General features: G+C 34.0%; 5 protein-coding genes across 5 annotated transcripts in view; 1 reads left to right on the forward strand and 4 right to left on the reverse strand.

Moving 5' to 3' along the window:
* Positions 1 to 356: 356 nt before the first annotated feature.
* LOC105619695 (odorant receptor 67c-like) lies at positions 357 to 3,440 on the reverse strand. Its single transcript, XM_012201215.1, has 5 exons — positions 3,165 to 3,440; positions 2,049 to 2,304; positions 1,833 to 1,933; positions 1,209 to 1,538; positions 357 to 817 (listed from the first exon to the last, which is right to left on the reverse strand). The coding sequence occupies exons 1-5, from the start codon at positions 3,438 to 3,440 to the stop codon at positions 470 to 472; spliced, it is 1,311 nt and encodes a 436-aa protein (XP_012056605.1). The 3' UTR covers positions 357 to 469.
* Positions 3,441 to 4,131: 691 nt separating this feature from the next.
* Positions 4,132 to 8,032, reverse strand: LOC105619696 (odorant receptor 49b-like). The gene is made up of 6 exons (XM_012201216.1): positions 7,835 to 8,032; positions 5,734 to 5,986; positions 5,480 to 5,586; positions 4,688 to 5,014; positions 4,252 to 4,524; positions 4,132 to 4,185 (listed from the first exon to the last, which is right to left on the reverse strand). The coding sequence occupies exons 1-6, from the start codon at positions 8,030 to 8,032 to the stop codon at positions 4,132 to 4,134; spliced, it is 1,212 nt and encodes a 403-aa protein (XP_012056606.1).
* An 8,041-nt stretch (positions 8,033 to 16,073) lies between these two features.
* The window catches only part of LOC105619544 (neuropeptide FF receptor 2-like), a 42,660-nt gene continuing 31,988 nt past the window's right edge, over positions 16,074 to 26,745 (reverse strand). Inside the window, exon 3 of the mRNA XM_012201061.1 lies at positions 16,074 to 16,851. Coding sequence (XP_012056451.1) covers positions 16,074 to 16,851 — 778 coding nt within the window. The remainder of the gene's footprint in view (positions 16,852 to 26,745) is intronic.
* LOC105619542 lies at positions 19,860 to 21,681 on the forward strand. The gene is made up of 2 exons (XM_012201060.1): positions 19,860 to 19,871; positions 21,445 to 21,681. The coding sequence occupies exons 1-2, from the start codon at positions 19,860 to 19,862 to the stop codon at positions 21,679 to 21,681; spliced, it is 249 nt and encodes an 82-aa protein (XP_012056450.1).
* LOC105619541 lies at positions 23,841 to 25,839 on the reverse strand. Its single transcript, XM_012201059.1, has 2 exons — positions 25,779 to 25,839; positions 23,841 to 24,426 (listed from the first exon to the last, which is right to left on the reverse strand). Exons 1-2 carry the CDS (start codon positions 25,788 to 25,790, stop codon positions 24,196 to 24,198), a joined length of 243 nt encoding a protein of 80 aa, XP_012056449.1. The 5' UTR covers positions 25,791 to 25,839; the 3' UTR covers positions 23,841 to 24,195.

Genomic DNA, 26,745 nt, shown 5'->3' on the forward strand with positions numbered 1-26,745 from the left:
AAATCAAGCAGGATAAATTAATCATGTAAAGATAATTGTTTTAGTCAAAAATAGAAAAATATAAAAAATTTTTTTTACTATACATTACAATTTATCTTATATAGTTTTTCCTATACGGGTATCTAAGTAATCTGACTGTACGAATAATAGTGGAATAATTTTTATATTTAAATATTTTAAATTTAAATTTTATTCTCTCTCTAGCACATTATTCCATGCAAAATTACCGGAAGAATAAGAATCTAACGTTTGAACTATTTTAAGACTATTTTAAGAGCTAAAAAAACTTTTTTAAAGTGCCATATGGATAAGATTATTAAGGTAAAAGTTAATTTAAAAACTTTAAAAAAGGAAAATGCCAGAAGTGCGAGGTATATATTCGTTTCGACATATTTTACAATTGCGCAAAAATATAAAGTGCGAGCCATGAGTATATAGCATTGCACGAAGAAAGAATTGGCGGTGCTTTTTACAACTTACAGTAAATAAATTTCTTTAGGAAAATTTTAAAGAGCCGTATCATTTGTTGCGTCGCACTTACTCCCATAAAAGTGTCCAAGGACATAACTGCGAAATTCCCAGCGGTTAATATGCATGGCCGACGTGCTCTAATCATAATTGTAATTAACCCTCTCTTCACTGCCCTTCCTAGATCATTATCGGGTAAAAGATACCACTTCGAATTGTAAGCGGCATCAGAGATAGCTGTGCTTTGCACAATTATATCATTACACGTCCATGTATAAATAAGCAGCTGGATAAGACCGCCCACGAAATGAAAAGCAAAAATACACTTTCTGATAATCACATCCGTCGCCTGCAAACAAAAATGTCAGAAAATTTTAGAAAAATAAATAATAAAAAAAAATAAAAAAAAATAAAAAAATAATTATAAACCTCATACTAAAAGAATTGATATTATCTCGTTTTGGGATTTTTTTTTAATTTGATATTTTTTACGATCATAAACATTTTCAGAAATTTTTCTAAAATTTTTAATTGCACTAATATTTATGTTTAAATTATAAACGTTGAAAATAAAGTATAAGAGTTAAAGAATTCAATTTCATTTAAACGCAGAATTGAATTTATCAGACTTAATTGCTTTTCACTTTGAGAAAACGCTGCAATAGAAATATAATAGAGTTAACTGGCGAGTAAGCACAGCGGGACGTGAAATAAGGAGACAATAAAATTCGAAAGCTCACGAGGAATTGAAATCCACCGAAGCAGATGACTACACTGGAAAGCAGCAACTGTCCGAGCAATATAATGGCGAACACGCGTTGCATGTTACGCACGTAACATATGAGCGTGAGGTGCTGTTTCACACAGTCTCGCAATTTTTTGAACGTCAGAACTGTAACATCCGTTTCCAACGGACATTTCTGGTCCATTGTATCTCCGATACAATGTTCGGCAATGACTTCCACTTTATGAGCCAAGATTTTCAGCTGCGCGGCCGCGTGAATATTGAACGTACTTACAAAATTATCAAAGCAAAAAGTACAGATACCCGAATGCATTGTCGAAAGTGACTACAAACGTAACCAAAATAATGCGAATTAAATTTTTATATGAAAAATTTAATTTGAAACAATAAAATGGTAGAGAGATCAACATATGCATTGCAATGTTGAGCTTCAACAATTATTAACAATTATTAATTTAAAAGAATACTTTTATATAATTAAACGATTTATTTTAACAAAAAAATTTTTCTTTATTAGAAATGAATAAAAAACATTTAATTAATTATCAATTATATCAACAAAATTGTTAATTATTAACATGAATTGAGTAAAACTCATCATTTCATACTGTTTTATTACCTGTATAGTATAAGTAATTTCGTAGTACGGTGAGTGATACGGAAAGTCGATCCATAGTTTGAAAGGTAAAACTTTCTCCGTTTCGTTCTTTTCTTGAGGCTCTATTACAAACAGCAAAGAAATATTTGACACGCTGTACAGCGTCGTTTCACGTGACAGTTTGAAAAGTAGCATTACAATTCGCCAGCACAGTGTAAGCGGAAAAGAAAATTATACCAAAGAAAGGTGCGAAGATATAATTAAAAGTCGCGATGTAAACCATAAATGTAAAAGTGTAGATCATAGTCATCCCTAGTTTGTCGTATCCTTCTAGAATTTGCGCGCTAGCTTCGTCGTAAGGGGTGACACCCCAAAAATTCTTCTCAGCAAAATGAATCAAGTCCATTATCATATCACGATAGAACATAAAACTACCTAGCTTCACTAGTATCATTATCAAAAGCAACGTTGCACACAAGTTGGATGTGACAGCCTAGTGAGTAATAAAAGTACCAAGAATTAAATAAATCTTGTCCCTCGTATGAACATTCTGATGCTGCTGTGAGAATGCAAATTCATAAATAACAGATAATAAAAATAATTTCGCTAATGTTGTTATAACAGGCATGTTATTAGGAAAATAATTAATTAATTTCATTAATGAAATTGTAAAAAAGAGAAAAATTGAAATTAAAAAAGCTGTAAGTATCAAAAATAAAAATTTTGTGGAAATAATAATATTAATGATGTTAGTTTTCTGTTTATTTGTTTAAGAAATATTGCGCACATAATAATTTTTATACTATAAATATTCTCATACATAACATTAAATATTACTATAATATCATATTAGTTTTAGCATAAAAAACATTTTTTAATATAATTTTTTAGGATAAGATTATAAAAAATAAAACATGATATCTTACAAACTCTTTAACATGCAATTATAACAATTAAAAACTTTGTTACGTAAAATTTTCATTTGACCTAAGGTATACTTTTTACATACATACTTTCACATATACACGCACAGCATCAGGAACTCTCCAATTATACTTTCCAATTACAACAATTTCAATTCACCGGAAATAAAAGAAAAATATTTAAAAAATATATAAAAACAAAATACATACTCTGTACTATTAACTACTGTATTCAAACTGCATTGTCTATACTACTTTCTTCAAAACTGGAGATGTTAATTAGTTTATACGTTCAATAACTCAATTTAACAACTGAAAATAATACATATAATAATAAAAATTTAAAGTAATATTTTAAACGTTAAAATAAATTCAAGAACGTGCTGTTTCATCGAGGTAGAACTGCAAAAGAGATCGCTGCGTCACTCACGTAAAAGTCACCTATGCAGTGATACAGATCAACGCCCTCGACGAGAATGGCAAAAACGATCGCCCAAACAGTATACCCGAATACGACACGCAAGAGCAATTTTTCTTTCGGTGTCTCGACATACCAGAGTCCGACTACTTTCATAAAGAGACGTGTAATATTCACCGATCGGTACTCCTTATTTCGTGTCATACCGAACCTCGTGATTTTCTTACGCCGCCACGATCTTAAGTGCATCCGAATAGCCGAGCCATTTCGATATAAGTGGAAGCCCATTATACTAACAAGCAGGAAAATTGGCGCGCACTTACCTAGTGACAGGCTATAATCGTACGCGTCTCCTTTGCTGAAGGCAATCAGTTGGTAGTATATGTATTAAGTTCGATCTTCGGTGGACAATGCCATAGGCCCTTTCTCTCTGCCGCTTCCGTCATGCGTCAGTAGCATCCCGACTGCGAGCTATCAAACTTCATCGTAAATTGAACGGCTACGTATGGTATTGCTAGAGGTAATACAATATTTACAAACGAGCTTTAGCTTATTAATTATATCGCATAATAACCAAAGTTTTGCATAAATGCAATGTAAATACAGTGGATAAAAAAGAATATTTGCGCACATTTCTTTTTCGAACAATTTTATACGAAAAAAAAAAAAATTTCTACGAGGTATTTCTATCAGAAGAAAATTGTAAAATTTTATTTGCATTAGTTTTTAGAAAACTATTTATAAACTAATGTCATTAAAAATAAAATCGAGTAATCTTTGATTTTTGACATTCTGTAGAATTATAGTTACATATATACATTTTAAATATTGTATAAACATTGTATTTTTAAATATCTAAGATTACACGCAACATCGGAAATTTCTCAGTCAAAAAAACTAAGTATTTAATGTTCTGAATACTTCCAAGTTTTTTCCTTAATTTATTCCTTATATAATTTTAAATTTCCTATTCGAGCGCTCATTCCACGAATTTGCGAAGCAAAGTAAAGTAGGACGCCGCTGTGCTCAATACCTGAAGGAAGAAAGAAATATTGTTGTATTAAGAAAAGTGTATGCTTGTAATTTACACCAAATTTACCGCCATAAACGTCTCGAGAGACACCGGGAAGAAACCGCCAGCGGATATAGAACAAGCACGTGCTGATCGCATCATAATCATCAGAACTGCTGTCCTGACTCCCCTGTTCTCCTCGTGGGATAGAACTTGCCAATTGGCGTTGTACGCCGCATCTCCGACAGCACGACTCTCATTCATTAAATCAGTCGCCGTTAGTGTGACGACAAACAGTTGGACAAAGCAACCGTTTGTATGAGCGATGAATATCAGTCGTCTGATCAAAGTACCTCGAGCCTTTTCCAATCGCAAATGCATAGAGAAAGTCAGCAAGTAAATTATATTACGTTTATCTTTCTCTTACATTACCTTTACTTATTTAACATCGTTTTATGAATAAAGGGTCCGATATATCTTGCCTTTTCTCTCTCATTCATTACAACTACACGTAGGTACTTACCAAAAACACCTGAAAGCCCGCAACGCAAAGCATGATGCCAGACACCAACAGCTGGCAAAGAGTCGAGTACATAAAAATTTGTTCCATTTTTTCACTGTACCAGATCAATTCGTGATGCAATATGACGCATTCTCTGAGCTTTTCGTATACTTTCTGTTTCTGTTTCTCGTTAAATAACCTTACAGAACCGGTCCGTTCGACTCTCATGAGGATACTTCTCAATCGATGTTGTAGAATTTTGAACTGGCCAGCAGTGTGTAAGTTTAATAGACCTAAAAGATTATCAAAACAACAGAAGCATATCCCACAGTGAATGAGCGCTGAAATCTGTAAAATACATACACTCTGAAAAAAAATATTTATGCACGGAAAGTATAGTTTGGCTAAAGTATTAAAAAATTTAACTCGATAGATCTGAGAACAATCAAAATAATTACTTAAAAAAAATCTCCAATTTCAAACAATGTTGATAAAAGTTTTGATATTCTAGTAATCAGTTTAAAAGTCCTGCATAATTATTTTAGTTCAACAAAATTATTTTCAAATCTGTGTCTAGATAAATTTTTAAATACTTAAGCAAAATCGTTCATGCATTATTTGACATGTCAGCAACGAAATGCATCAAATGCAATTGCTGACATAACTATTTATATTAATACTATTAATTCTTCAAAAACTTAATTAATATCACATCATAATAAAGTTTTAACATTTGTCGCAACTTTGTAAAAAATTAATACAGAATTGAATGTTTCTATTGTAACACAATTTTGAAGGATCACACTGTATTACCTCGACAGTAAACATTATTTCAAAGTTAGGCGAAACGATTGTTGAAATCGTCCCAATCCAGACATTAAAGGGAAGAATTCTGTCGCTTTCATTTTTCCCTATATTTTCTATAAAAATATAAAAGAGAAATATCCTTGTTTGCGCATCAGTTTACGAACAAAAATGCTTAGTACCTGAACTAAGACTTTTTACCGCGTTCGCGTTCTATTCTCTACTAATTGTAAGTAGGCGATGTAAATTTAGATTCAGGATACCGAGTATAGGAGTCAGGATGTAGGTGCAAACAGTTCCTTGAACGAAGAATATAAACGTGCACATTAATATTAGTCCCTTTTTATTAATCTTTTCCAAAATCTTGCTGCCGTACTCGTCATATTGAGCGTACCAAAAATTATCCTGTGTATATTTTAACATATTCAATAGTTCTTTTCGATAACGAAGGAAGAAAATTATCTTCAACATTATTATGACTACTGGCATAGAGCTGCAAGCAGTGTACGTGAGAGCCTAAAATATCAATACAATTTTTGTTACTGAATTCTTACTTTTTATTAAATTTTATTAAATTATATACTATTGAAAAAATATTGGAAGTACAAATTAGTTTCGGTCCGTTTTCCTAAAGATAGCTCCAGCTGTTGTGAATAGTTCATAGTGACAGCTGATTTTGGCGGTTTCGGAGAGGTTAAACATCTACTAATAATATTCAGTTTATATCGCTTTGAGTTTCATACAAAAACCTTGATTTTTTACTATGTTTGAAATGTCGAATTTTGTGTTAATCAAGCAGCATTTGCGGGAGGTTTTGATTTTCTGCTTTAATTAGAAGAAAAGTGCGGCTGAAGCCCATCGAATGCTTGTCAAAGTTTATGATGACACTGCTCCAACTGATAAATCATGTAGGGAATGATTTCGATGTTTCAAGGATGGAGATTTCAGTGTTGAAGACAAGCTTCACTCTGGACAGCCAAAAAAATTCGAAGACAAAGAAGGCATTACTCGAAGAAAATCAGAATCAAACGCAAGAGGAGCTTGCAGAATCATTGGAGGTAACTCAACAAGATGTTTCTGTACTATTGAGAGTCATGAGAATAATTCAAAAACAAGGAAATTGGGTGCCTTATGAACTGAAACCGAGAGACGTTGAAACGATTTTTCACTTGCGAACAGCTGATTCAAAGACAACAGAGAAAAAGATTTTTTGCATCGGATTGGTGACTGGAGATGAGAAGTGGATATTCTACGACCCCCCCAAGAAGAAAAAATACTACACTAAGCCCGGTCAATCGTTGTCATCGACCTCAACATCAACACTACAGCCGAAAATTCATGGTTCGAAGATCATATTCTGTATCTGGTGGGACCAAAAAGTTCTTATTCACTATGAGCTGGTGAAACCTGGCGATTTCATTACGGGATCGGTATCGGCTACAATTGATTCGTTCATTTGAGCTGTGCATTGCGAGAAAAACGGCTGGAATACGAGCAAAGACATGATAAAGTTATTCTTCTTCATGACAACGCTCGACTTCATGTCGCTAAAGTCGTAAAAAAATATTTGGAAACGCTCAAATGGGATGTTTTACCGCACCCGCCGTATTCTCCGGACATTGCTTCTTCTGATTACTGGTTCCGAAGGATGCAGCAAGTCACCGGTTCACTTCTTCCGCAAAAATCAAAAATTGGCTCCAAAATTGGATCGCTCCAAAATCGCCTCCAAAGACGAGTCATTTTTTCGAGATGGAATTCGAAAATTGTCTGAGAGATGGGAAAAAGTAGTAGGCAGCGATGGATGATACTTTAATTGATCTGTTCATCCATCTTGTTTTGAAATAAATGCACAAAAAAACGGACCGAACTAATTTGTACTCCCAATAAGAAAATAACTTTACATAACTCTATAAAAATTATATATATAATTAATATATAAAAACCTTAATATCAATAAAACCTTAATATCAATAAAAACTATTGTAGAAATAAAATAGAAAAGATTTAAAGTAGAAAAGGCATATGATCTCCTTAATGAATTAAAGGATCTTTAAAAAAAATACAATGGATTATACTAAAAAATAAAAGTGCTATTAAATTTGTTACCATTATTGAAAAATATAATATAATATAATAACTTACGTTATTATTACAAAATAAAAAAATAACACTGCCGATATGATGCGTTTTTTATTACAAAAAAAGTAAAGTAACGATAATGTATTACTCCCCCCCCCCCCCCAATTTTAAATTTTGATTACTATTGCGCAAGTGAATATTATTATATTAATCCAGTGATATTAACCGTTGGCCAATTTTATCATTTTCTTACTTTTATTATTAAATATAAATTTTGATACTTACATAAAAGTCGCCTTTACCTAGATATATTTCGGTTGCTTCTAACCATAAAGATATACTACTTATACATATTGTATAACTCAAAATTCCATTCAATAATCGTTTCTCGGTTTTTGACTCGGCGGGCCAGAAACCAGTAACTCTCATGAGAAACCTCACTAACCGTATCGATAGAAATTTATCCTTCTTCACATTCTTCATCATCATCATGCACCGACTTCAGTAGTTATGCTGTATTAACAAGATTCGTGGTATCGCACTCTACAATAATACATCTGAAAGATATGTAATAACAGACGTACACTATGGCAATTGTGGCATAATCTTTGATCGAGTTATTTCCCCTTCTATTATTCCAGCCTATTATCATGCTAGTGGTATCACGGAATAGAAGGACTGCATTATTACGGAGTACATACCCTCCTCCTTTCTCGTGAAGAGGAACATGCAATGTTAATGCATTCGCGCCGTCGACGAACTCTATTCGTAAGTATATTTAGATTAAAACCGTCTTTGCGCTCCGGAGTGGCATAAAGAAATATAAAAAGATACACGTTACTGCATATATACTCTTCAATCTTTCCTACAGGTGTTACATTCACAAGATTCTAAAGAGAATTTTCTGAAGAAATAGGGATTGGAAATGTAGCAAAAAAATCATGCGATAAAACAGAAGGCTCTTGCAGAGGCAAAAAGTATCAGTCGTCAATTGTGGTTGCTAGATATCGTACCTCGTGGATATTTTAAATTTTTACATTTTTACATTTTAATATGTGACAATTTGAACAATAGCCGTACAATAAGTTTTTTTAAACAAGTGCATTTTACTTGAACTTTAATAAAAATTTTATGGTGCAAAAATTAAAATTATAATTATCGCTAGAGATTTATATTTATACTACTAATAAAAAAGTTGAGAGAAGAAACGCAAGATATCTGTAGATCTCTTTAAAGCAGCATCGTCTCGCTTTGTAGTTTTCAGCAACTCCAGGTAGGAAACTTGTTAAAGAAAATCGATTGACACGTTTAAACACACAAATTTTAAACTTGATTTCACATTTTACAATAATTTCAGTTAAAAACGTAAAAAATTTAGATGTTTGTAACTTATAGGTTGATAATCGGAACATTGCTGAAATTAGATATCTATTATCTATTGTAATAAATGAACAAAATAAAATAAACTGAATACTACTCTATAGAAAAAATTTGACATTTTTATTAGCACGTTGTCATCCGATTATCTATATATTAAATTAAAATCAGATATGAATATAAAATTTACCATATAAATTAATAATTTATTTATATATTATATTTTCATGAAATTTTATAATTTTATGCAGATTAATTTCCTATAATTCATATTAATTAAAAAATTGCTTGCCTGTCTTTCTTTGAGTTAATAACTCGCATAAATAATAGTCATAATAGGAATTAGGAGAATTATATAAAAGTATGTACACAATGGAGATATTTTATTATATATATATATAATATAATATTTAATATTTTAATGTGTTTTTTTTTCTGAGAAAATAAGTGTACTTATACTCGCAACTCGATACATTTTTAGCTACCTGGGATACGATTTGACGTTACCACGGCATCTCCTATAAAATGACAGCAAAATTAGGAAAATTAAAATTTATTGCTAATTTGAACAGTGGACAGAGAGTTGCGTCTCGACTGACAGGCGGTAACGCCGAATCGCCAGTTGTTTACATATCATCTATATATGTATCATCTATATACATATACATATATTCAAAACATACACAAACGAAGACTATCTTTCATGGTATTTACGTATTCGTCTTAATCGTAAGTATTTTCGTTACTTTTTTATCAATAAGTTGTGGATGAAAGTCATCGACATCGATAACATTTTTTTGTTAGTACGTTACATACATATTCTGATAAGATGCTAAACACTTATCGACATTTCATCTGCAATCGTCATCTTACCTTCTAGTATGTTTCTATTATTTCATTGTTATACAGATAATGTGTTTATCCATATAACGCATAACCGTCAATAAAATAAAATAATGGAAAGGAAAGAAGATGGTATATCGTTCGAGATGTTATGTAGAAGATTTTATATTATAGCCGTCTCATAAAGCGTGAGCTCAATTTAAATCGCTAGTTTTTGATCTTTATTCGATAATGCGTGCAACGAAAGTGTCAATTTGACCATGACACTTATGCAAATTTTCAAAAGCGAGATATTCTATTTTGTGTGTATGTGTATGTGTGTGAATGTGTGTGTGTGTGTGTGTGTGTGTGTGTGTGTGTGTGTGCGCGCGCGCGCGCGCGCGTGCGCGTGTGTGAGACTTAATTATAAAGTTAGTACAAAAAAATCTTCCACTAAATTCCACTTAAAATAAATTCAATTATTTTACTGGAAAAGATACTTCAACTTCTCTACGTATTATGAAAAAAAGTGATTGAAATTGATTGACGTTAATTAATAAAAAGAGATGTAATTTTATTTGTCAAATACGACAATCTACTCCGCCTCCTTTCTTTTGCAGATAATAATTTATACTTTATGATGAATACGTAAATAACGTCTCTTTCACATTATTAGTACTCGTATTTTTTACTAGAAAAAGAAGGTATTTTAAATATACAAAACATCACTTTGCAGAGCTACAAACAGTGCATTTCCAATATCTCTCCATGAAAATCTCACTTGTATTTATCAAGGCTCTGCCAATATCATTAAACACTTGGCCACTTCACACGCAACTGACACTAATAATATATCAATGACCGTAAATACGTTCTATCAATTAAACACTTAATTATCGTATTCCGTGTCCTGCTTAGACACGAGATTACCTAAGAATATAACAGGGAGTGTCTCGCAAACGATTATAAAAAATTGTATAACAGAATGCTTACGTCTACCGAGAGAAATGTTAGTTCATGTTATCTTCCCTCGCGTATCTTATGCGCTATCAGAAAAAAAAGGCTCACAACGATAGATTAACCTTTAAGCGTTGGCTTCAGATACTCTACGCAATTTTCCTGCTGCCTCTGGGAATTAATTTTAGACGGTATCTTCAACTCATCTTGAAATATCCTATAAATGATTCACGGTACGATATCGGCAAACATATTATATAAGAGATTCTATGATAAGAAAAAATATACTTTTTTTAATAAAATATTTCAACAAAAACATAATATTCCAACATGTATCTTCTTCTGTTATTGAAGTAATATTTTTGTAGAAAAATATCGTTTAAAAACCTATTTTATTATTAATCAAATGTATAAAATATTTATATCGATGTTCTGGACATAATTATGTTAATGAAAAACATTAATTATTAAATTATTATTTTTAAAATACTTATCAACAGAACTCTTTTAAATATGTGATTTACGTTTCTGAATTATAATCGAATAATAACTAAATAAAATAATTGTATGTCAAGGACCAACACTAAGTAGAAATGTGCGATAAACGCGATACATTGTACGATATAAATTCGCAGTATCTTATAACCTAACCTAGTTACGTTTAATAAAATCCTTGGCAGACGCCAACAATATACTTTATATATGTGTGTAAAACGTGTTATTTTTAAATTAATATTAAATCCTTACAAGAGAAAAAGCATTATTAACAACTTGTTCAATTGTCGCGATTAAGGCATGATCATGAATTTCTCGAACACATATTATTATGGTTTATTATGAAATGTATTATGCCAGTATTCATAGTCGATTCTTATTTTAAGATCGTCTTAAATAATGTCTTAAATCGCCCTCTATGGCCCTCTGGGATTGGTTCATGACATCTTAAAACTGTACTTAAGATGGTCTTAAAATAAGGTTCGACTATGAATACCGGTTTCAGTGTCAAAATTCAAAATGGATGAAACAGCATTTCTTATTAAGTATCGAAAATATTTTAAAGATCACTAAAAAAAACTGTCTTGATTATTTTGATGTCAATCATACGAGGTACAAAGTTAGTAGTTCTTAGACTGATCGCTTACTTAACTCTTAAGAAGGTATTTGAGAGATTTTCCAAAGAATTTAAATTTTGTCTTTTAGTTCTTGTTCATAAATTTTAAAATAGTCAAAAGCATTAATTTTAATACGATACAATATTTCTTTCCTATTTTTTATATTATTAAATTTCTTAGATGATCAATAAAAATGATTAACATTCTAGAGGCTTTCTATATAAAGGGTGGCTTTCTATAAAGTTTTCTCTGTATCCAGATCTATTCTTGAAATGCTAACGTTTCGTGCAAACTTGCAGTTCACTTCACCAGGACGAGAAGTATCTGATATTATCAGGATATGGAAAAAATCCGCGAAACGCATAATCTTTATAATGATTAACATTATAGTTCTGAAAAAACTAAAAAAAAAGATCTAAAGAAAGTAAAAAAAACTGAGAGATTATTAATTATATTGAACTTCACTTTTTTTCATATCGTTAGTTAAGAATTACTGTCTAAGAAAATTACTTTGAAAGGAATTACTTTGAAGGGAGAAAATAGAATTAGTCAATTATTTTTTTACAGCGTTAGTCCGGAAACTTTTTTATTGCATCTCGTAAGACATAAGTGACAGAACTTAAGCGTGAGTAGGAGTTGTAGATGTTCGAGTAATTCTGTTATTCGATGAAACTTGAACATGAGATTTCCGATAAAAAATAGCTGAATATTTCAAGTATCCGAATATCAAGATAATCTGCATTTATTTAAATATATACAGATAGTCTATGAATTGGTCAAAAATATCACAAATATCTAATAAATATGGAAATATATACTGCAAAATGACGGTACCAGTACAAACATGGCAACAATTCAACCGTCTGAAAATATATGCATGATATTTGAAATACTCGAATTATTCGACTATTCATCTTATTTGAAATAGAATTATTCGCATCTCAAAATCGAATTGCAGTAATACCTAAATATTCAAATATTCAAACGTATCAGGATTTCAAAAATTTACTTTACGTAGCTCTATTATGAACTTTTTTACATTTATTTGTTACAACATCTTCTTGCATGCATCTAATTTACAAATGCGATCAACGTAGTTCTTATCTCGCTATATTTATAATTAAAATGTTCATTATCTCTTAATAAACAATTTATCATAGACAATTATGCAATGCATTTCTAAAAAATAATCGCACGCTGAAGGGAGATAATTCTTCCAACGAATTCATGTTTGTTAATTGCTTTAAACAAAAGCTCTTTTCTAAAAGTTACAAAAAAATCTATTAAAATATGTGCGTAGAAGATATTCCGCGCGTGTGACAAAGATCAATAATTAAGAATCAACAATATAAAAAGGATCCTCGATGGAACAGTGAACTTGGAACATGTTAATGTATATTTAATAACACAACGTAGCAACAGTAGGTTATACATATAGTACGTACATGCAGACAGAGCGGATAGACTTACATTTGATCCTTACATGCATGCTACGTGATCAGTTATATTCATGCTCGTACACTTGATTACTCGTAACACGTATTCGCCATTTCATATTTGTTGTATAGTTGCAGCCCGAGATTATCGCCAAGTATTATAACCGACGTAATTTCGGTGCGAGTTGCTACAGATATCAAAAAACGTATTTCACATCAATTTGGATGTACATTCAGATATCATTTCTGTATGCAAGTGCACGTATGTATGTGTAAGTATCTATAGCATCGAAATTTAAAACTAGCAAAAAATTGTATCAATTTTAAAATCCTGATTGTTTCTACGTTCCTCCAGTTAATTGCTATCACCGCTGATCGCATCCTTCTTTTATTTTCCCGTCCTATTTTATTATCATTGTTACACTTAATTGCCACCGATAGATATGAATTGGAATAGACTCGGTGATCTTGTAATAATTCGCACATCTGCAGTTAAATCTACAGTTTTCGTATCGTCTCTCGTATAAAAACCTTACGAAAATAATTACTCTATTTTAAAAACCGGCAATTCGCTTACGGCGTTACCATCTTACAGTTATAAGGATTCAAAGTAATCCTGTTGCCCTTGGAGAAAAAACGCAAAAGCCGATCTCGGCCCTTAAAATGTAACGAATTACGCGATCATTCGATCGCTCTATCACGTCATCGACGTGCTCGGAAATCCGCGATCTGATCGATCGTGGTGCCAATGAACAAAGTACGCCCTTTTGTTCTTTTATCGTCGACGGATAATCACGTGCGACGAAATAACGAGCTGTGACAAGCACGATAAATGTTGTGACTTCAGAAGGCTACGGGAAATGCCCTCGGATAATCTGGATTAGTCTCGATGTGCAAACGCGATGGTGTAAACGATCAAGCTCGAAAAAACCCTGTCAATTAATCCAGCAAGAACGAACAAACGCCTATGATGATAGTGATAGGACCTACTTTGGACTGCCATTTGATTATTTTATTTCTCAATTATATAAGAATGTAAAAAAATGTCTTTAAAAACATTCTTCTTTAAAGTCTTTAAAGAACGTCGGAAAAAAGAAACCATCTTTCAGATGTCTTTACCTCACACATTTGCATTATCATAAGTTTTTCTCATGCCTTGGCACGCGTCGCAAGTGTGGAGAGCAACGGCGTTTGCACGAATTACAAACAGATATCTCAGATTAATGTTTCGGTAAGAACATATACATACGTAACTTTAGTAATTATAATTTTAAATACGTTAATAATTTTAAATACGTTATGATAAATCACCGGTACCGGTAGTATTTGCAAAGATTAATTAACTCATTGCTACTTCAAATTAATTGTTTTCTTATTCTGATCCACAAAGAATGAATATATGAATGAAAAATTTAAATGTACATCAAAGATGCATATTAGAGGATGGCGTGAGTTATAGTCGAATGATTTATTGACCAATATTTTCTTCTGAAAAATACATGTAAACAAACTGCATGTACTGATAGTATTTACAAAGATCAATTAACTCATTACTACTAAATTAATTTTATTCTTATTTTACTCTAAGAATAAATACATTAGAATGAAAAATGTTAATGGATATTAGAGATACATATTGAGAATGGTGTAAATCTTACAAAGAAACCAACCATAATCTATTGACCAATAGTTTCTTCTGAAAAATATTTTAAAATATATAAAACAAATTATTCTTTGTAATCACAATATTGACCATTAATGACATCTACAAATTATTATATGACTCATTCATCTCGCTATGGATTCGTATTATCTAATCTCGATTTTTAGTGCAACTGGTGATCTCAACGTGTACGAAACATGTACGAATGAATCTGCGGTATGCAATATTAGATACACGTGTAGATAATGCTTTATGCGATTTATTTTATCAATGTCTTGTTCTGTTCGAAGACTACTCATATGAAAATCGAGTCTTACACTATGCTATGTTCCGTCTTCCGTCGTATATTCGATAAAGCTCCGTGTTAATTGGTGTACACGCTTCCACTCCTGCCTCCTTAATTACGATATCCAAATGATGAGGATCGGCTTAATTGTTTGTCATGATGACGGAAGTGCAGTGTGTCTACTATCAAGAGACAACGACTCAATTCATATTCGCATTCGCACGAGTCATCATTGTCACTCACCGTTGTCGCGCTAATTACGTACTGACGTACTCGACATACAAGGGTGCATGCATCCGCCGCAATCGTAACAAACCCATCCTACTTTACATTTAATTAGTAGACTTAATTAGACTCATCGTTCAAACGTACCGTACAAATATCTCGAACATAGAAGAAGTTCTAAGATTCATTGAAGCGTAAATCTCGTCTCTTGGATCGCCTAGAAAGCTACTTCATCGTGTCATTGGACGAACAATTGTACAACTCGCAGCGGTGAACTCGTCTTAACAACTAGAATATATTACGTAGGATACGCAGTGGCTAACATTGTGACAAAATCCAAATAACGATGTCTTTCGTAAGGGCAATGGCAGGGCAACGATTCGTGGTCTGCCGGGAAAGATTTCTTCTCCTCCGGCTCTCGTTTTTCCATTGACAATTTCCGGCCCGAGTAACAATCATGTCGATCATCCACAAGATGATCCATAATTCTCGGACTGGCTGACTTCGGCCAGATTTTGGCTTCTAACCATGCGTTAGAGTGGCCGAGCGAGATGCAAAGGCCACCACGTTCTCTTTCAGTTTGATCGGGTATTAAATCAGCACAGTAAAGGCTACCTCAGGGCACCTTCGATTTACATGGCTACAATTACACACCAGTGTGATTGAATATGTAAGAAACATTGCTATCCTGATGGACCGGTGGTCCGTGCCAGCGTCTCGTCGATGAGTTGTTATTGTTGTTGACATAATAAGAGGACTTCCTCATGCTCGTTGAGGAGGACATCATCGCGACGGTCTCGTAATACCTGAGTTTGCCGCAGCACCGGCCGCTCTTCAGGATGGCGATGAAGCCGCGTCGGTATTTCTTGTTGAAGAAAGCGTAGAGGATCGGATTTATGCAGGAATTGCTGGCGCCTAGCCACTGGGCGATCGGTGTGGCGATCGGCAGAATTTCGTCCTCCCTCTCAGCCACGTCGCCACCTAGTTTGACTACAGCAAAGATCACGTAGAGAGGCAACCATGAGAGGACGAAAAGTATCACGACCACGACCAACATCTTGACCACCTTCACCTTCGACTTCTGCTGTATCCTCTCCATCTGAGCGTCCTTGGTATCGGTGGGTATGTGCCTGCGCCACACCTTGATCCAGATGAGAATATAGCAGAGAGATATGAGTATCATTGGTAACACGTAGCAAAGAATTAAATTGCCAATTAGAAAGAACAGTGAGCCGTCCTTAGGATGCGGCCACTTTTCCAGACAGAAACGTAAATCGGGATCATCGTCGTAGATGGAGACCAAATCAAAAAATAGCAACCAGGGTGACGTCATTGTCAGAGCGATGAACCAGATTACGACGATTATCATGCGAGCTCGCCGCTTCGTGATTTGACATTTTAACGGCCACCAGATTGCCAAAAACCTGAAAAAGATAAACCGCATAAGTCGTTAATATCATTTTATTCGCCATCTTAAAAATAAAAGCTTAAATCGCGTAAAATTAGGTATAGTTTAAAAGTTATAGCGTAAATAAATAATATTAGATATTTACATTTATACATTCATACAAATCGATTAAATTTAAATTGAGAATCTGCTTAAGAGAATTCATAAAATTTAAAATATATTCATCTGAAATATAATATATTTCTAAATATATTTCTAAACATAATATATATATTTTTAAATAAAAATATAGTTAAAATAATTAAAAATTTTTGAGATATATAAAACTATCACAAAAAGTTACTTTTAAGCATTTAAGGCTAATTGTTTCATCTTTGGCTATTAATAATATTTATAATAATTCATCTATATAATGAATAAGTAAGAATATAAAAGAATAAGACAACAAAGAGTAAGAAAGAGATGCGATTTATCAAAAGATAAATCCAATCTTAAAAATTGTCTTTTTTAACATATTAATTAGTAGGATTTATTTAATATATCAAAAATTCTTGATCCAACATCTCCGATAATCTCATTTTGTTGAAGTAGACAAAAAGAATTAAATACACGCGGTTTTATCTCCCATATAATTTATTAATGCAATAAGACTTCAAAAGAAATATGCAATAATTAGTGCAATAATACATCAAAAGAAGTATATGTAATAATAATTATTGAAATCAAGTAGTGATATTATACTATTCCATTTATTAAATAATGATTAAAAATATACATCAAACCTATCGCGAAAAAACAAGATTTTTAGTGTAAAAGGATATAAGAAGGGAGTGATATCTTTTGTTCAGACAAAGTTTTTAATTATTAGCGACTATTTTATCAGTGATAAACTTGTACCCTCCCTTTTACGCAAAATATACTTGCGCGTTAGATAACCGTTTAATTTATTGTAATGTGAATGAAGAATGCAGAATAGCCATTTTATAGGCATCAGGACAGGTTCGGTTGAGCCACGGACGCCTACGCGCGCGTAGAAAATCGCTGTCCTGTCGCGTCATTTTTAGGCTTTACAGAATTGCCAACAAATATTCCATTCGCTGTTTCGAAAGACACCCGTCACGCTTCGATGGGCATGCCGCGAGTTGTATATGAGAATAGATACGAGTAACATGTTTTATACGATTCAAGAATTCTCATTTAGTGTCTGGATCATTTAAGACAAGTTGGATTATTTCGAGAAAAATCTGTCGAGGCGTGTTTTCATTTCGATGGAGCTGATCACCTTCAAGTGAATGAACCAACCATTTATTAACATTCTAAGAGCCTTCTAAAACAAAAGATAATAAGTTCAGAAATAATTATAGTTGCTATCATAGAAATGTCTTAGAAATTTTTCTATGACACACGAAGCTAATACTTGTATAATAAGTAAACATATAATAAGTAAACATATGTAATGTAATGTAAGAGAAAAAAAATAAGTATAATATTTTTTTATCTCTTATTATAAAGCCGATATTTATACTCTAAAAATATGGATGGGAAATTAACTATGCAGTGATTATATAATTCTTACTGTGTTAATATTGATATAAATAAGATTAAATTGATATAAATAACAGAATTATATAAACATCGCATGGTGTTAAATTCCCACACCCATTTTTCTTACAGCGTAATTATTCTATAATGACAATTAATGTTATACTTATTCATTTTATATTACATTACATATCTTGACGTATACAAGTATTCCTGTATGGGAAAGACATTTCTATCTGTTTATAGCAACATAGTGAAAATTATATAAACACTACCGTATTTTGTTAGAATGTGTACAAATAGGGATGTACTATCTCCGAATTTGCTAAAAATCGATTTTTTGCAAAAAGATAGCTTTAAAATAATTCTCTTTATTAAAAAAAAAAGTGATTCTTTATAAAAAGATTGATTAAAAATAGTCCCTTTTAATTAAAAAAATCAATTTTTTTCTCATATAAAATATGTATATTGAAACAGGAAAAAAATAATGACATAATATAGGGAAGAATTTATTCGTTAAATTCTAAAATCATATAAATTGCATTCGCCCGTATTTAAGAACGTGAGATAAGAACGTGAGATAAGAATAGGATAAAAATCGTATAAATCGCTATCAAAGTAGTTGGAATGCGCGGACCATCGATTTAAGATAACGACGATGACAACGCAAGGTGAGAGCAATTGATGATTCTTTCGTTTCAGAGTTTTTTATGACGATGAAGCACGTTCAGATTCGGAGGAGATCCGCGCGAGATAAAGCGCGCGCGTCTTTGTGATGCAAAGAAACCATAAAAGCGGGACTCGTCGAGTCGCGCGAAAAGCAGGAGTATTTCTTTTTCCTCATTAATTAAATGGTCCCCGCCCACGGAGAAACGTCGAATACTATCTTTAATGAACGTTTCTCTCTCGCAACGCCTGTACAGACCGTACAGCTTCCGGATTCATTAAGTCACCATTTTACCACTCACACCAACAGTCGCGGATTTTCCGCCTCCGCTATATAAGCGCCGCCCTTCTCTTCGTGTTATCGGCATCATCGACTGCGATCTTCGTCGTTGTAACCTTCAATTCAATGAATAAATTTTAAATACTTGTCGTCGTGACCTTCCATAAATCAATGCGTCCGATACCGATCTGCAAGCGTTCTCACGGAGCGCACGTCACTTCCGAGTGGCGGCGCGTGTACATCGCATTTATCTCGATATGTATCATGTATAAACAACGAACCCCGAGTCTGATATCCACTCAACGACGAGGAGCCAGACGGCGAGAAAAGTTGAAAAAAATAGCCAACGCGGAAATCTAGCTTGCCCAAGGCTGCCTATGATCGCGCAGTGGGGCGAACACAATGAGACGTTCGCAATGATGATCCCGGAGATGTATCTATATAAAGGGATCGATTTCCCGTAGTTGCAACTGCAGTACCGAACAGTGTCGTCCTGTGTGTTCTTTAACGGGAATAAAGCTGATAAAACGCTTAACATGTTCAAACTGGCAAGTATATCCATCGTATACATTCGTGCGTGTTCGTTTGTCTACATCTATCTATAGTGTGTCCGATGCACTTCCAGTCATAAGGATATTTCTACGACTTAGGCCAGTATTTATAGATCGATATTTGTACACGAAGATTCTTATATTTAAGAATCTTACTGATTGACGTCTTAAAATGTCACGAACCAGAGGACGATATTCACAGTTTATTCTTTTTTAAGACTGTCTTAAATAATGTCTTAATATAGCCTTCTGATTGTGACATCTTAAGATTGTACTTAAGATAGTCTCAAATATAAGACTGGACTATGAATATCGGCCAGAGAGCCGTACTAGAAGACATTAAGACATTATTTAAGTCTTGAAATAAAAATTGGCTATATAGGACCCTCTATAGATGGTATTTATAGTCCATTTTTATTTCAAGACTATTTTTTAAGACGCTTATATAGCTCTTTGATTGGTTCATGACTTCTTAAGACTGTACTTAAGACAATCATGAATATAAGATCTGACTATGAATACCGACTTAAGAAATATTGGTCTGAAATAATGTCTTAAAATATTAAAGATATAATAAAAGGAATAAAGAAAGGAATAAGGAACAAGGATTAATAGATTTCAACCTATATCGAATATTCTTTATTTTTTATTCCTTTCATCGTGCCTGAGCTCTAAATAATTTTGCGATTGGTTTATGGCATCTTAAGACTATACTTAAGACAGTCTTAAATATAAGAACTAACTATAAATATCAGCTTTAGTTTTCAAGCATCGGTACAAAGTGTCGCGTTATATGAGATTTTTGAAAAATTCGTACATCAAAATTGTCATTGAAGCACAATCTTTAATGTTCAATATAAAGTTTTGTTCAGTGCATCAAATAAAATCCGAATACTGAATACATTCTGCGCCTTTAATGCTTTTCTAAGCATTAACATTACGACTACAGAATACTGTTCAATTTCGTTAATAAACGTATCGACAGAGCGCTTTCGCTTCATAAATTCGTCGAGTTTTTCCCGAATCGAGAATGCTCAAACACTTCGCTTCATACGTAAAAGCGTCCACGATCGATCAATCCGTGTAATCCTTTTCAAAGCGGAATATCCGGAATGGAAAGAGAAAAACGTTATCGTGAAATTACAGTGCCGTCGAAATCGAAATACCGCAGAAATGTTTTCGAAATTTTCACGGAACGTCTGTGTTAAACGGATAATTGAATTACCATAAAAGAAGAAGAAAAATAAAAGCAGGACGCTATCATCGCGGATCGAGGAAAATGGAAAAAAGAGATCGTTCTTGGCACGTGCGATTGTCCCGGTGATTAATTGGAGCGAGGTGATATCAAGCTAGCGATTGCAAAAAACAGGCCGATCAGGCGTCGCCAAAGTCACCGGCGACGTTAAATGCGCCTCACTTGCTCGCTCAAGCACACTCTCGACATTTTTCATAGTGCCCATAAAAACCAGGAATCAGGAAACGATGGGGGGAAAGGTGATGGACAGACCGGGCGTGCGATTTAAGTGACGTGTTCCGATTTCAAAATGTAATCATCCTTATTGCTTTCCAGATTCTAATGGCTATCGCAGTGGTAGCAGTCACATGCGCACCAATGCCGGAACCGGCTCCAGCACCGGTATCAGGTCCTCTGCCGCCATTGTTGGCCCCTTACCCAGTGATCTACACTGCACCTTACGTGAAGGTGTACCCATATCAACCGGTTCCTTTGGCGTATAACCTTGGCTATAACGGCTATTATAATGGCTACTACAACAAGTTTCATCCAGGCTCAGCGTACGCTTACTAACATTGATTCGTATCCAGACTATTCAGTGGATCGCTAACATCATCGTGATTTCCTCGTACAACGCGACTCACCGCAACGCGCCAAATGATTCTGAATCATGGAACGTTTCTAAAATAAAATATTCTCTTGCCGCAAACACCGCAGTGTGCTCGACTATGACGATTTCCCTCTGCCTTCTCTCCTATCCACCCTCTTTTCTAGCCGACATCTGTTAATACTGCTTCGCGAAAGAGGATCTCTCATCCGAGCTTTTGGCAGACTCTGCGCTATCGAGCGGCCCATCAATTTCGTCCGTTTGTTCGCTGGTAAAATTTATGAAACAACACGCATTATACCGCATAATCGCGCTGTTCGCGGACAAATAATTCCGTTTTAACCCATTATCTGCCAACGATATATTTTCAGGATAGTATGTTGAATTTTGATCTCGCATTCTGCGCTATGCCGCAATAAACAATTCCGCACAAATAATGTGAAGCAAATAGGAAACAGATGTAAATAAAAGCGTGAAGCAACAAGATTAAATGCTCATAACAGGAAAAATGTTTCTCTTTTCGCGACGATTTATTTTGGATCATTTATTTGATCTTAATGAGCTTCAGCCCCATAACTTATCGTTAGATAAATAACCTGAAGATATGTGAATGAAAACATGAATTATATAAGAACATAAAGAAAAATGTGTTAAAAACATGTAATATTAAATTTATTAATAATTTTATATCATATCGCGTGAAATATTTTCATACAAAATCGTCAAAAAATGACATTTCCATATTTAATGACTATTACAAAATTATTAAATATAATTTTGTTTGATTATTCCATTTATTCGGAAAATATTAGTTATTCTGAAATCTTTAGCATATAATAAATTCTTTTGGACATTTTGCTACATTTATGGTACCCAACATTTTATGATAAATCTGTTTAAATTTAAAAATATATATACAAAATATATATACATATAAGAAATACGTGTCACATTTAAATTCCCTTATTAATTACAATTCATAATGGTGCATTAAATATGAAAGTTTGTAACGCATACAAATTTACAAGAAATCGTGAAAGTTTATCTTATTCTCTATGTAAGATACGTATAGAAACATATCAGCATACTAATGCGAATTAACATATATAACACATATTATTCTGATAAAGAACTTACGATAACGCATAATAATATCAGATTACTTCGACTATTATTACTATTCCTTTAATTTCATTTTGGAAAAGAGGCACTAACATAATTAATTGTATTTCACGTGATATGGACTATTGCTTCTTTACACTGTAGAAAAAAAATAATGTCTCTTTATCACCAAAAATTGAAGGCAACGGGAGTAGTTTTCCTCAGAAACTGTTCCTTTGCTTAAATAAATAAAAAGAATTTACTTTTTTAAGTAAAAGTATGTTTCTAAAGTACATGAAAATAAGAGTTTTACAAATCAAACAAGTGAGAAATAAAATGCATTAATGCATCATGTATAATCATCGGAATTTATATTTTTAGGTAAAAAATGGGATTAGGACTTTATATTTCTTTTGTTCGTTAATTTCCACAAATCCCAATGTCAGTTTTATACGAATTTTATAAAATGACACTTGGCATTCTCTCTGCGCCTATGACTCGTTTCGGCGCAATATTCGACATAGCATCTGATAAGATAAACCGAATGCAACGTAGCAAGCATCTCGTCAAATAGAATACTTCGGAAGGACGATGGATAAAAGAGGAATTATTTCGAGAATAATTCGCAGAGACGCTCGTAAAGCAACACTCGGACTCTGCACTAGTATAGTAGGCGTGTGTTAACTGTACTCCATTTGTCTGTGTGTAAACAAGATGTAGTTATAGAAGTTATGTTTCGATGTATCTATAATATCTATGTCGCGAGAACAAAAAAATACGTTTACGCGCGCTTCGATTTATTGCGCCCTTAGTAATGTACGTGCGTTCAATAAAATTGCTACTAGCATGGAAATATTGTGGATAAGGTCGGATAACGTCGGCAGACGCAGAATGGCGAACGGAAGGCATAAAAATCTTTTCGCAGGGCCAGCAAGGATATTATCTTTATAGCAGCGTTATTCTCCTTCCTTTATTATTTAGAGCGAACTACCTCTGAGATTAGGAATTGAACAATAAGACTCACTTTGGTTTATAATTAAAATTTTATTAAAATTCCATATGAACGAGGGGAGGGCTCGGGATGATGGAGGAATGATCCAGGTGAGAGTCCGAAAATTTTGTCGATAAAATACAAAGAAAAGACAAATAGGGAAACGGGAATTTGACCGATCCTACGCGGAGTGTTGGGCCTAATGTTTCACGCGTGGATAACGGCGATAAAGTGTGAAGAAGTCGAAATCGGTGATGAGAATTGCGTGCTAAATTTGTCGTCTTTTCTTCACATTATGAGGAAGTAGGGGATGTGTCTTTTTTTCTTCCAGGGCTGCGTCGTCGTGACTCGGTGGTGGTAGTGGTGAGTTTACACTGGTTCTCTTAGATTAACCGTGCAGAGGGTAACCGTGGCCTGCCAAGACGGTTTTGGTGACAACAGCGGGAGTGTGAACAGCGGGAGCAATGGGCTGGGCAAGGACAACGGCGCCGTGGGAGTACGCTGGGGCAGCAGCAACGACGTGCGGGGCGACGATCGGGCCGACACCATGGCTGATGGCTACGCCGGTAAGACCACCGGGATAGGCGACGGCGACAGCCAGGATGGCAGCGAAGACAGCCTATGAAGAAGATTGTAAGATGGATTTAGAGAGTTATACTGCTCTTCTTAATAGTCTTCTATAATAATCCGTCCGAAAGTTATCCTACGATGAGCTTGTGTATGTATTTTCCGTTCGATGTAACTTATGGTCCCGAAAGTTCATAAAGACAATAATTAAAATTACAGAAAATTCACCACATCATTGTTTATAAAAACAACATTACAAAATAATTAAAATTGCACGGCTAAACTATTGCAGTCATATTTATATATGAATATTCAAATTGGTTTCACAATTATCAGATCTTTTCGATCATATCAGACATCGCGCTAATCCAATCGGTCGTTTAAAAACGCGTGGGATCCAATATCGAACATCGTTTCGCAAGAAATCGCGACAGAGAATACGAGGTCGGTGGAACTGCATTAAAAAAATACGACACATATAAATAGCATTTCGCTTTGGTGGCAATGACGTCGGCGGCACTACCACTGCTAACAATATGCATGCTTCAGTGATTTCGTTCGCGTAGATTTCCGCTGCAAAGACTCGGATGCCATTGCGCCGTGAGACCGGTGAACGGTGTAAGGGCGGGTTCGTCGTCGTGTCGTACACGCTCGCATGCCAAAGCGGAAAGGTCGCAGCAAACGCGAAAGCCAAGGGTGGGAGAGGCCGGGAATCTTTTTTTCTTGTGTTTACATATATGCACACAGTAGGATAGTTGCCCGTCTCTTTATCGATCATAGGAGGCGCGAGAGTGAGGACGAAAGGAGTCCCCAGTGACGGTGTATTAGAGGCACTGTTTATTCGAGATATATACAGACGCGTTATTCCAAATCGGCGAAAAGAAAATCTCGATTCGGAGTTGAAAGATAACGGTCGCGTTTCTCGTTAAAACCATAACGTCTTTTGGCGAATTCTCCCGTAATGATTTCTTCTTTTCGAATCAATGAATGACGGATACGACATGACATAGGAATCATGTTTGCAACGAAGATCCGAGAGAAAACGAACCGGAGGAACAGTAATCGCGACGATGCCTCCGTAAAATCAGTCAGCGGAAATACTGCCGTCCTATTTGTGGAAAATTTACATCTCGGAAAATCGATCGACGATAATTCTATTAGGATATCTGTGACGCGTATACTTTACGGTATTTGCGTTTTCATCGATAGTCAATCGGTACGTTAAGTTGACAAAGGATGCGATGGTCGACAAACAAGCGAAAACACCATTTGTTCCGTTCGAACGTCTTGTAATTGTAATCAAAGAAAAATACTTATAGACAAATTTAGAAAGATTATAATTAGATAAATTTTTTATATATAGAAAAATTATAAAATAAAAATGAAGTAAATATGGAAGCTTACCAGCTTGAACATGTTGATTAGTTGGGGATAGCTTGTTACTTCTTGGAAGCAAAGACAGCTTATGTCCGTTTCGGCGACTTGGAAGCTTTATATATCGCATGGAATTTTTTTAAAATCGCCATAAATTTGATCATGTGACCTGAGGTATCTATATGACGATAGGCGCCAGTTAGTTGAGTCAGCCGATCACTGGACATGGTGGGATAGCTGGTGGACCAATCGTCTCTACGATACTAGTCTGATCGTCTCACCGGTTCGCCAATAATGTGCTTTCAACCCCTCGCGTCTATTGCGCGAATTGGGTTAAGACACTTCTGTAGTAAGATATGCAGGCAGAACCGATACCAGTGATACCTAACATGAAGCGGATGTGTGAGTGTGTGGGGTAAGTGATACATATGCGAAAAGAAAAATCGCGCGACTAGAGTCCGCCGGCAAATGCAAATTTGTTCCATAAAGACGCAGCCAAGGTCTAAATCTATGACCTTTTTTGTATTTTTTCAAACGTCGGATGCTGTGAGAGCACTTATCGATGAAATGAAATTAAGTTGAGATCGAACTTTGTTTCTCGAATCCAAGTATTTTTGCGAAAAGCAAGAAATTTATTTGTAAAAACTTTACAAGATTTAAAGCTATGATACAATTCTACAAATTTTAATTAGAGAATCATGATCAGATGTTAGCTGAATGCAATATTTTAAAATTTCTTTCTCTTGCGCAAACATTTCGCAAGATAATCAAATATCAAGATTTAGAATATTAATAGAATGGCCGTGTACTAAGTAATTACATAAAATACTTGATGTATCTTCCTAGATAATTATGCTTTAGGAGTTATGGAAAACTTCTGTCGGAATAAATAAAATTAATATACCGCGTGTTGCATCAATATATTGGTCAGTATGTCAAGCTATTTTATAAATGCCTCCTTTAGAATTTATAAAATGTAATTCTTTGATTGATTAAT

The sequence above is a fragment of the Atta cephalotes genome (genome assembly GCF_000143395.1).
Source record: "Atta cephalotes unplaced genomic scaffold scaffold00022, whole genome shotgun sequence".
In the NCBI taxonomy this organism is placed as follows: domain Eukaryota; kingdom Metazoa; phylum Arthropoda; class Insecta; order Hymenoptera; family Formicidae; genus Atta; species Atta cephalotes.

Excerpts from the sequence above, each read along its gene's own strand:
- LOC105619695 (XM_012201215.1), bottom strand. The coding sequence starts at position 3,440 with ATGGGCTTCCACTTATATCGAAATGGCTCGGCTATTCGGATGCACTTA. Across the intron at positions 1,934-2,048 it reads TATCTTCGCACCTTTCTTTG|AGCCTCAAGAAAAGAACGAA; the intron begins GTATAATTTTCT and ends TGTTTGTAATAG. Across the intron at positions 818-1,208 it reads TCGGTGGATTTCAATTCCTC|GCGACGGATGTGATTATCAG; the intron begins GTGAGCTTTCGA and ends TTTTGTTTGCAG.
- LOC105619696 (XM_012201216.1), bottom strand. The coding sequence starts at position 8,032 with ATGAAGAATGTGAAGAAGGATAAATTTCTATCGATACGGTTAGTGAGG. Across the intron at positions 5,015-5,479 it reads AAATAATGTTTACTGTCGAG|ATTTCAGCGCTCATTCACTG; the intron begins GTAATACAGTGT and ends TGTATTTTACAG. Across the intron at positions 4,525-4,687 it reads CGGGCTTTCAGGTGTTTTTG|GCTCGAGGTACTTTGATCAG; the intron begins GTAAGTACCTAC and ends CGATTGGAAAAG.